The 12,084-nt window shown below is 35.6% G+C and overlaps 1 protein-coding gene across 1 annotated transcript in view; it reads right to left on the bottom strand.

The window, feature by feature from the left end:
* Nucleotides 1–1,895: 1,895 nt before the first annotated feature.
* Nucleotides 1,896–12,084, bottom strand: part of LOC137630371 (uncharacterized) — a 603,704-nt gene continuing 593,515 nt past the window's right edge. Inside the window, exons 4-5 of the mRNA XM_068361804.1 lie at nt 8,927–9,025; nt 1,896–4,531 (exon numbers count right to left, since the gene is read on the bottom strand). Of these exons, the coding sequence (XP_068217905.1) occupies nt 2,441–4,531; nt 8,927–9,025 (2,190 nt within the window). The 3' untranslated portion in view covers nt 1,896–2,440. The remainder of the gene's footprint in view (nt 4,532–8,926; nt 9,026–12,084) is intronic.

Genomic DNA, 12,084 nt, shown 5'->3' with positions numbered 1-12,084 from the left:
ACGAGGACTTGTCATAAACTTTTATCTCTCTTGATAGCTCAGTCGGTATGGTCTCTGCAGGCATGGTTTCCAGGTGGGGGTTCGAATCTCCACCCTATTGATCTATAATTTGAAGTTGCTAAAAAGGATACCATCCATCTTTGGAGATTTAGGATCGTAGGCGGTCATTTAAGCCTTTTTCCATTATGCTGACGTTTCATAGTGAACCCTTTGTCTCCTTCCAATAGCATGAAGCTATAATGGGTGTATAATCTCTATTCGAAAGACAAAGGAAATTCCCCTTGTTATCCGATATGGGCTTTAAGCTGAGCATTGTATTGTCTGATTTTTCAAATTATCGTTTTTTTTTTTTTTTTTTTTTTTTTTTTTTTTTTTTTTTTTTTTTTTTTTTTTTTTTCTAGCGTGGAAGTTGGATGTTATTTTGAAGAAATTAAAATCAATTGTATCTTCTGCTTTGTAAAGAATATCAAGTGATTGCTTCCTAATTCGAAGCCAAACTTGACTAGCATATTTTATAAATTTTATTGGTAGGTATATTTAGAAAAAAAAAAATCAGTATGGGAAGCGTGTGTTGTAGGTAATTGAAGTTGTGGAGGTACCGTAACTTCGTTTAATTATATTGTCATGTAAATTCAAATATGTAAATTCAAATGAATTTGGTTCAAGAATAAATATATTCTAATATACGTGTTTGGATTAAAAATGAAAAGTTAATTTTCAATAATAGTCTACTTTGGTGTATGGATAAAAAGCTGTTTTCTATTTGAATGAGCAAAGGCTGTTAGTTAATTTGAAAACAACTTGTAACATCAATGGATAATTCGGTAGACATTCAAGAAACGTAACCAGATTCGACTTTTAACTTAATTAAAAGATCGAAATATAATATCGATATAATTTGGATTTTGTTTTATCCATATCTCTGCTACGTATGAGAAAGTAATGAATAAGTAATTTGGTTATTATTATTATTATTATTATTATTATTATTATTATTATTATTATTTGCTAAGCTACAACCCTAGTTGGAAAAGCAGGATGCTATAAGCTCAGGGGCTCCAACAGGGAAAACAGTTCAGTGAGGAAAGGAAACAAGGAAAAATTTTAAGAACAATAACATTAGAATAAATATTTCCTAAATAAACTATAAAAACTTTAACAAGCCAGGAGGAAGAGAAATTAGATAGAATAGTGTGCCCGAGAGTACCCTCAAGCAGGAGAACTCTAACCTAAGACAGTGGAAGGCTATGGCACTACCCAAGACTATAGAACAATGGTTTGATTTTGGAGTATCCTTCTCCCAGAAGAGCTACTTACCATAGCTAAAGAGTCTCCTACCCTTACCAAGGGGAATGTTGCCACTGGACAATTACAGTGCAGTAGTTAACCCCTTGAGAGAAGAATTGTTAACTCGTAGATATAAGAGATTTCTTGTTTTGTATTTCATTAATCATAACTCTCATTATAGGGGGATGCGCGGTTTTTATATTCCAAGTCTTATTTCAATATAAATTTATGTATTCATAGAAACATCATATATATATATATATATATATATATATATATATATATATATATATATATCTGTGTGTGTTAGATGGATATTAAGAATAACAGAATGGGTCCCTAGAGATAGCAAAAAAGCATGGGAAGGAATGGAAGGCGATGGATTGACGAACCAAGAAAGTTTGCGGATGTTGATTTGTATAGAAACACCATAAACATATGCAAGTGGAAGGACATGTCTGAGGCCTTTGTTTTGCAGTGGGCTAGTAACGGCTGAAGATGATGATGATATATGTATATAACTTTGTATGTGTTTATTTGCTATGTATACACACATAATGCTAGGAACATAAACACGTTTTACTTGAATTATATCCATTTATTATCACATTTTTATATTCTGGTCATTCTGCGTATTACATGATACTTTGTGAGCCTGCTACTTGTTAACAGGGCAGCTAAGCTAACAGTAAGACACAGCTATAGATCATTATCACTCACATTACAGAATTCTCACATCTCCATATCTATCGTCTTCTCACCTCTATCGCTAACTTTACAGACCATAAAACTAACTCAAAATGTTATATTTGTTATATCTATTTCCATAGAAAATATAATCTCCTTATAAAAAAGGATTATGACTGGAATTTATAAAAATACTGCGAAATTAACTTCTAATATTACAAATATAAGAGATGTGAGTGGTACATCATTGATTACATATTGCATCTAAGAGAGATAGATAGAGAGAGAGAGATTGTTTAGATGAATGCTATGGTAGAAAAGTTTATATGAAAGTAATTATGGATTCCACGTGGAAAGATAGATGGATAAGAGGTTGATAGATAGAGTGATAGATTTTTTTGATAAATGCTAAGGTAGAATTATTTGTCTTTAGGTAATTAGGGATTTCACATATAGAAATATTTTGTTAGGTGACTGTAAGGGTCGTTTCCATTTCCATGGGGGCCTCCTTGTTGCAGACACCTACACAAGGACCCCCATTGGGCAAATTGTTGATGAAAGTCAGCACAGCAAGATCGCCATTTTCAGGACAAGCATTTTCGTCTTCCATTTTGTTGTTTGGGTGCTGTTGTTGTATGGTTGCACTGTCCATTAATTGTTGAGGTGCAATGGGAAAGTAAGACGAGTTTGATTCTGGTTGAGTACCTCTACGATTTTCTCGTAGGAATCTAGAAAGCCTCTCTATGCTTCCAAGAGATCCTCCCCAGCCAGAACCACGCCTCAGAAGAGATTGTGATATCCTGACGGACAGGATTGCCTCTAGTGTGCGTAATACGTAAGGTGAGGATGAAGTCAAACTTGCACTTCTCTTGGGCTGCTCAAAGGTTTTACACAAAAGTGGTGTTTGACAGTCAGTTTGTTGCTTATTCTCTGTGTAGACGTCGCCATTTAGTTTTGTGGGTGAGTCCTTGCAGCTAACAAGGGGTAGCTCTAAGGATTTTGATCTATGGGTATTTGAAATCTCAGGCATCCCTAGATGGAAATTTGTTGGAGAAAGGACATCATTATCATTGTTTTGTCCATTGGTTGTAGGAACATTACGGGACGGGTTGTCGGGCGATGATGTGCTTGTTAGATTTTCCTCTTCTGTGCGAGTCTCCCTGACTGAAAAGCTCATGTCTGAGTCGAGAGAAGAGATGGATAGACGCACACGTTGCTGTCCAAGGTAGTATGACCTTGCAGCTTCAAATGTAGGCACAGTCAGGAAATTTGTATCACTGGCTGGCGAATGAGAACCTACAGGCGATGAATCTCCTGCTGGGACTTTTGTATCTATAGGCTTCCTTAGACGTGTGGGAGATGGTGTTCCATCCTCCAGCGGATGCCAAGACATATCTGAAGACCTTCTCAATAGCTTTGGCTGATTCAATTGGTCCTGAAGAAGGTAATCAGACATTCGCCTCTGAAGAGATTTTTGGAGGATGGGCATAGCAAGTGTAGAAGATATTGAAGGCCTCCGGGAATTACTAGCCGAAGGAATGCGAGCCTGGATTTCATGCTTGACCTCCGTCTTGTAGAGTTTTTTCCTGAGATAGTTTCGAAATGCTTTTCTGATATTCTTACACTTGATCCCATAGATGAATGAATTGATGACAGGCGCTAAGATTAAGAAGATGATATCCAGCAAAAGAAGATACTGATTCACTCTTCTTCCAAACAATGATTCCCAAATGATTGTTGCAAAGAAAGGGAAATAACATATTACAAATGCTGCTATTTGTTCTAATACTGTCCACACAGATTTCCTTTTCTTCTTTGGAACATCAAAGGGGTTCTTTTGATGGGTGACTGTTGCCTGGGCTGACATCATGACTTCGAATATAGCAGAGAAGATCCGGTGCTGGTGATGCCTAGCAATTATGATGATACGTCCATTAACAATGATGATAATGATGAATGGTAAGATGATGCAAAGTGTAGCAAGAGTCCAGGTGTAGGCAATTGCGTCGAGTTTATGCCACACAGGAAGGCAAACTCCCCCTGCGAAAGTATAAGTGTAAGGACCTATTAAAGGAGGGAAGGCCAAACCCACTCCTAAGAACCAAACCAGAACTGAGAAAGCTGCAATGCGATGTCTCGTCACAAGTTGGTTGTAACGCAGTGGAGTCGCGATGGCACAATATTTGTCGCAATGGAGACCTACAACTACCCATACAGCTATTGTGTGAAACATAATGAAAATAAAACCATATAATCGGCACAGTAAGTCTGCATGTAAACTAATTGTCTCAGGCTTACGTATAACAATGCTATAATTTCTATCGACACTGCTATTCACTGATTCTAAAGTATTTTGGTCACCCAAAGTGGAATTGGTAGTGTTGTTCACGTCCTCCTCAAGGATCCATGAATAAGCAGATTCCGTTATGGGGAATGTAGTGCTGAAGTTGTCTGTGCTGTTGACACCTTCCTCAGAGTCCCAGTCAGTGGTAGTCAAAGGAGCCATCGTGGTGAAGGAATGCCTGAGTATGCTGTCGTCTCCAACAAGCCATTTTCCCTGTGAATAAAAAGGAATGCTGTTAATAACATTTAGGATGTGAAAAATAACGGAAGAGAAGAAATAAACAGAGAACACTATGATGAAAAAATAACCTTGAACATTTGATAAGAATTTACGTATACAGTCCTAACTACAAAACTCTAGTTTGAAATAAAATTAAAACTTTCTTATTATGCAGATATGTACAAAGGTGATAATTTAAAGATGAAACTTATCGTTATGAAATGATAACTTAGTCTGCATCTACCAAATGAACTTTACTATCATGTTCATTATTTAGTTCTCTCCCTTGTCTTGAACATTTACAGTCCTTTTTCTTTACTAGTTAGACAGAATCGATATAATGTCATCAAAACTAAGAATATGAAACATTCATATATTTTGTTGTTGCAGTCACGAGTTTCTCATTATTACCCATAAGGCCAAAGGTGATTAAGGGTCCAGGTCTTGCTGTGAAAGATTGGTAGCGTTTTTTCATATCTAGGGACCATCCTTTGCAATTTCAGGGTGGACAATATCTTAAAAGTTCCTCATGGTACTTTTTATCCACGTAAGTCCATCATATGTGGTCATTAATACTCATATCTGCATAAATATCTCAGACTAAAACATCAATAAATCATTATGTTATGTTTCATAACATGTGGAATCAGATTTTACCTCAATATTTGTTGCGTGATGCACCAGAAATTCGTTATGAGCGCATTTTGTCTTGAAATTGCTTGATGCCACCATGATGGTCAGGTTATCTTTCTCGATAGCTAGTAAACTTTTGTAAATATCAAAGTAAGGGTACAAATAAAGCTTGTCGAACATATCTAAAGCATATTAATGACAACAAATTCAATATGCTATAGTAATTCTTAATGGAATTATTGTTAAAGACGGTGACGCTATCAAACGTTTACTGCAGCCGCATTAGAAAATTATGGGGGCAACACCATAAACAGCCAATTTTCTCATTCTAGTAGACAGTATGTTCACCTCAGTGCGATTATGTTAATTCATGACATTTTTTATATTAAATAAGTTTAATTTAAAGAAAAAAGTGCAATAACAGAAAAGAAATTTCCTCATCATCATGAGCATCATCACTGTGTCATCTGTATTTATTGAACCCTAGAGCACTCCGGCAATAATGGCAAGCAACATAGTTTTTGTTGCAGGAACAGTTGCCAGCACACTTTCTTACAGCTGCACTTGATAGAATGTTCCATGAATTTCGGGAAGCATTTCTTGTCATTTTACGGGTAAAAGATTGAAATAGCAAACAGGCAAACCATACCGGTCTAATAGAATGTAGTCTTTGGAATAGTTGATTTCATTGTAACCGTGGAGAGGGCTGCACATTTTACATGCTACAGGATGGAGTCAGCAGTAGGTGGGAGAGACTGGACAACATCTGTTCCACATATAACCTTGAGAGATAAGACTTTTAGCCTCCTGTTCCAGTTGCTTGGTTACACAATGCTTCTCGTTAACATAAGAAAGATGGTCCTTATGGCTCTTCCACATTACTTACTTTCCAAGACCACATTTCAAACCTTTCAGAGCATGAAAGAAAGAAGCTGGCGTCTGCTGGGCCAAGTTTTCAGCAACCCCCTGAATTGGTAAATGTTCATTATCTGCAAGGTGAACTTATAGTTCTTTTATTGCAATGTATTTACTGGCATAGTAAATACACATTGCGATGACGTCTGTTGCACTGCTGTACCTTGTTTGTTTAAAATTTTGGAGACATTCAAAAGTTTACAATGTAACAATGAACAGCATTTGACCTACTGATTCTAAGCATTTCTGTAATACAGATTCGTCAGTCTCCTTTAGGTGTGTCAGATTTTCACAAATTTCAGATGATGCTTTCTCTCCAGACGATATTTTAACCAACATGGTGGTGGGGGGGGGGGGGCGCGTATAAAAGTTCCTTTATGACTGCTGTAAATTACCTCCAAGACACAGGTAACCAGATTGTTGTTTTTAATTATTTGTGATGGTGTAGCTTCATGACGAAAGGTTCGTTTACCAGAACGCACCTGAAGCATTTCTCTGAAATTCCCTACTTTGCAGCAGATATCAGTTTAGTATAAGCCCTTGTGTTTGTGCCCTCTTGTTCAGTGTAATTCCTTTCAATCTTGTTTATTCTTTAGATCTGCATTTATATAATTTTAAAGACCATGTTAGATGATACACCATTATGTCTACCGTCTGCTCTTCTGACAGTATAATCGCAATGCTCAATGTGTTCTCTCCAGATTTTTAATTTCTTTGTGATATAGGGAGCAGCCATACTCCATACGTGTTGTGTTCTGCAGCTATAATGTATATCAGCATAACAGCACCCATTGCAAGGTAGTCATGCCACTGACCTCTTTGAGAATAAATGAACCTGAAAAGCATCCTTACCACGTTAAGGAATATGCCCCTGTATGGGTTGTTTTTAATAACATTACAAAACTCTCTTAGCAAAGCATGGATATGCGTGAGGGTTTCATTAGTACTATTAAAAATTTCTTCAAAATTTACAGCTGCCAGCAAGACTTATTGATCATTTCTTGAACCGATTGTGTCATACTCTGGGGCATCCTTTGCCTCTTGAAATGATGGTGGAGGTGTCTTCCAGCTCCAACCTAGTCCATTCTTGATCAGACTGTGGGCCCAGGGATTGAAGATCCAGCGATCCCGGAATAGTCGAAGTTTTCCTTCTACTGGAAGCATCTCATTGCTTCTGGTGTCCAGAGGACTTGTCTCCTTGACCGCGTCCTCTTGTAAACACTAATTTTCCAATGCTTCCCACCTCAGAGTTTATATGACTTCATACAACAATCTAAGGTCATAAAGTTTGTGGTAATAGACACTTTTTACCAAATGTTTTATGTACTGTCTTCTTGCAAGTAATCCCAGCATGTACAAGATCTTCAATTCCACTGTCACGCATTATTTTGGTTATTGCTTTCATATAATTGTGACAAACAAAGATCAAAAGCACCAAGTTGCAAAACAATACTAGAATGCTGACGAGGATTCTGTTCATGAAGAGTAAACACTATTACAAATACAGCCAGGTCACAAGTAATAACACTGAAATCAGGCCCAACATGTTCAGTATAATGCAGGCATTGTACCATTGCAGTTGTCACTACTGCAGTGTCAGTAGGTGACGACGAGGAAATCAGAGGGGGGCATTCAATAATTGTGTTAGCTTTTACTCTTAGCCTAATTTTGCATTGAATGCTCTAAAATTTAGAATTATATCCTGCATATAGTCTACGTCTAAATACAGTAACTTTGTTTGGACAATACTGTCTTTACGGTAACCCAAAATGCTATATCAATAACTTTCTACTGTGACTGGAATAGACCATTTCCAGAACGTCACCGTCTTGTAGCAATAACTCCGTTATGAATTACTCTAGCAAATTCAACTTGGTGTCATTACAAGGCTTTAGAGGTGCTCTACAAGCTCTATTTGTACTATTTTTTTTTTCGTTATTTGTGAAAGTTTATTAGTTATCGCTAGATAGGCTGATCACCATGGAAGCATCAAATATTTTAAAACAAAATGAGTTCGTAACGAAATTTTGGTGCTTCAGGCCACACAACTAAAGTCAATCTCTGATTCCTCGTGTCTTGGAGCATATGATATGATTATTCATTGATGTTGTAGTGTTATCTATTTTTAAAGATATGAATATTAATGAGGGCATATGACGGACAGTCATCCCCTGGAGTTTATATAAACCTTACTTGGATAAAAAATACCAGGTGGAGTTTTCAAGAGGTTGTTCACCCTAAAAATGCTCAGAGCTGTGTCAGAAGGGTCCCCATTTATGGAAATTAAAACGCTACCAACTTTTCACAGCAAAACTTGCCCCCCCCCTTTTACTTAAAAATAGTTCTTTGGCCTTCTAAAATATGATAAACAAATCTTAGCTATCCAATCACGGAAACCCAAAATGAACGCTAAATACATGATCGTGTCAAATTAGATTCAACTCTCGCATTATTTTTCTTCTATGTAAAGACTCGGTGCTGACTCTAAAGTATGTAAAGACTTAGTACTGACTATAGGCATTACTCCATCTTTGCCCTTCCCCTATATTTGCTGAGGTATATGAAGTCATTAAGATGCATTGACGCATTGCTCCATTTCTTTATTAATGATTACACTCAAGTGTATATTGAATTTCTCTGTAGATCTTGGTTATACACCAGTACCCAGTACAACGTCTTTTTTCATATTGTTTTTTCCTTTAGCCTACTATTCAATTTCTTTGTTACCTGAAAGGAAAAGGAAAACGTCAAAATGATCTTGGTTATCCACAATGCTTAGTACAACGCCTTGTTCTATTTATTTTTTTTCTATTTCTATAGCCTTTTCCATTTCTATTTTACCTGAAGAAAGGAAGGCGTCGAAAAGATGATGAATACCAGAGACAATAGGACGCTTGTTCCCATCAGCTGAAGATGGAGGAGGCTGGTGCTGCTCTTATACTGAAAGAGAAAAGAAAAATGAATTTGTTATAAACAAAAAGTTAATATTGCTTATCATGACTCAGGCACTTATCATTAGAGCACTTTTGACAAGTAATTTTAGCCGTTTAGAAATCTAAATACCATGAAACTAATAATAAAAGCTAAGAGAAATATTGCATTACTTACTGAGCAAATATTTATAACCTTTTCTTTATGAAATGCCTATTGTAAGGAAATCTCTTTCACGTTAAGGTACCTTCTAGGTTTCATGTACATTTAGACAGGAGTTTCTGGCACACCTCGCTCCGAAGAAATCTACCCTATCACATCCTTACTTCGCGTTGAGTAACCGAACTGATAGTGTAGGGAGAGGTGTCAGAGATGCTGGGCGGGACTAAACATAGGAACTCGCAGCACAATAAGGGTGGGGCTTGGTGCACTTCCTCAGAGTAAGGTGTACCAGGAATTCCTGTATTCAACTGTACCTTTTGTTTCCCATAACCGTGTATTGATACGGGAATGTAAGTGTTTATATGTAATGGTTATCATAGACTGGTAATATTTTCGCAGTTGCTCCTGAATCGAGAAGTCTTCATAAGTAATGAAAAACATGAAATAGGCTCTCTCTCTCTCTCTCTCTCTCTCTCTCTCTCTCTCTCTCTCTCTCTCTCTCTCTCTCTCTCTCTCTCTCTCTCTCTCTCTCTCTCTCGATTTTTCATGACTGAAAAAGCGCAAGACAATATTTTTGTACCAATGAAATAAGATTATAAGCATGTGCATAGATGTTTTCAAAATGATAATTTAATGAGAATCTTTAAAAGTGTCGTTAAAATTATGTTTTTAAAGATTGCTTCCAAAGGAACTAAAGATAGATTTTAACATTTTCTTAAAAATGGTGTTATAATACTTTTCAAAATCTCAATTTAATAGTATTTTTTAAGTAGCAAATAAGGAAGAACATTATTGGAGTTAGCCAGCAATGAAGACACGCACAATGAAACAATCGACAATTAAGTAGAATTTCTGCGTGCATTTTATTATAGTTAAAATATAGCTCGAAGAAATTTTCTGCTTTCAAGATCGTATTATTTCAGCTATAAAGTAGTTATTAAACATGCCTATACGCAATTAGTATCATATATTGATTTCTTTCGAATTTAGCTTGGGTTTATTTTATTTGCTATTAATTTATTCACTGAAACCGTTTTTCTACTTTCTCTGAATGGTAAGGTATAGATGTGATTCACCATTGAAATTAAGAAAAATATTCTATGATAATAATAAAAGAGTCTAAGAGTTACGTTACCCGAGTTTTCACAGAAATATTGCATGATTATTATGTGCGTGTGTGTATCAGATAAAAAGTTTCTTCAAATAGTAGATTTCAAACCTTGGCGCAAGTTAAAAATTTGCACGAGAATGGGTTGTTTTTTAGATAATAGAAGATTAAGCACTGGCATTGTCTATCCGTAAAATTCTTTATCTAATGTACAGACATCATGAGAAAACTAAATACACAATAGTTTTTCAATCTCATTAGACATACTGTTTTTTGCCTTCTCCAAAATCGAATATTTGGCGAAGGGTATGTATTAACCCCAGTCGTTGTTTGTATGTTTGTTTGTGAGGTACTTTCCACAAAAACTACTGTACTGATTTTGACCAACTATGGTAGTCATGTTGGGTATGACCCAAGAATGAATCTGTATCATTTTGGGTAAAGTATATCTTGTTACAAGTACGCAGCAATACTTTGAGTAAAGTAAATGGAAAATATTTTTAGTTTATTTTTTTTTATGAATAACATTAAGCAAAAAACTAATGAACCAATTTCAACGAAACTTGGTGGACTATTTTGTTCATTTGTTTTTATGAATAACACTATGAAAAAACTAATGAACCCATTTCAACGAAACTTGGCGGACTATTTTGTTCATTTTTTTATGAACAACATTGCGCAAAAACTAATGACCCAATTTCAACGCAACTTGGTGGACTATTTTGTTCATTTTTTTTATGAATAACATTATGAAAAAACTAATGAACCCATTTCAACGAAACTTGGTGGACTATTTTGTTCATTTTTTTTTATGAATAACATTATGAAAAAACTAATGAACCCATTTCAACGAAACTTGGTGGACTATTTTGTTCATTTTTTTATGAACAACATTGCGCAAAAACTAATGAACCAATTTCAACGCAACTTGGTGGGCGTGTGGAGTATAGCCTAAGGAAAAATCCATCATATTTTGAATAAAATACATCAAAGTATAAATAAACAGTGGAGTTATTATTATTATTATTATTATTATTATTATTATTATTATTATTATTATTATTATTATTAATTGCTAAGCTACAACCCTAGTTGGAAAAGCAGGATGCTATAAGCCCAGGGGCTCCAACAAGGAAAGCAGCCCAGTGAGGAAAGGAAACAAAGAAAAATGAAATTTTTAAGAAGAGTAACAACACTAAAATATCTTCTACATAAGACTGCTTGGCCTGGCGAAGGCATGCTCTCTACTGAGTGCCCTTGTAGTTCTAGTTCAAGCTGTACTAGAAGTACTTCATAGCGACAATTTGGTTTCCAATCTTCTTTACTTTCTGGTAATTAATTTTTCATCCGTCCTCTCATACCTCATTCCAATTAACTGTACAAAATCGTTAACTTTCAGCTTCATTTTTTATCTCCCTCAAGGGCAAATCTTTCAATGACGTTTTAGAATGATTTATTGTTAATTTGTTCTCTTCATTTATTTATTTCCTTATTTCCTTTCCTCACTGGGCTATTTTTCCCTGTTGGAGCCCCTGGGCTTATAGCATCTTGCTTTTCCAACTAGGGTTATAGCTTGGATAATAATAATAATAATAATAATAATAATAATAATAATAATAATAATAATAATAATAATAATAATAATAATAATAACAGGGGTCACAGGTCATGTTGAACGACTGATTATAATAGTTATAACTTTCAATAACTTCGTTATTACAACCTTATAACAACAGCACTAACAACCAACAACTACGATAATGGCCGCCGTAGTCGACATCATAATTATCCTCTTTGT

Source organism: Palaemon carinicauda, chromosome 38 (genome assembly GCF_036898095.1).
Source record: "Palaemon carinicauda isolate YSFRI2023 chromosome 38, ASM3689809v2, whole genome shotgun sequence".
Lineage (NCBI taxonomy): Eukaryota > Metazoa > Arthropoda > Malacostraca > Decapoda > Palaemonidae > Palaemon > Palaemon carinicauda.
The sequence above is the reverse complement of the archived record's forward strand: the minus strand, read 5'-3'. Positions and strand labels throughout refer to the sequence as shown.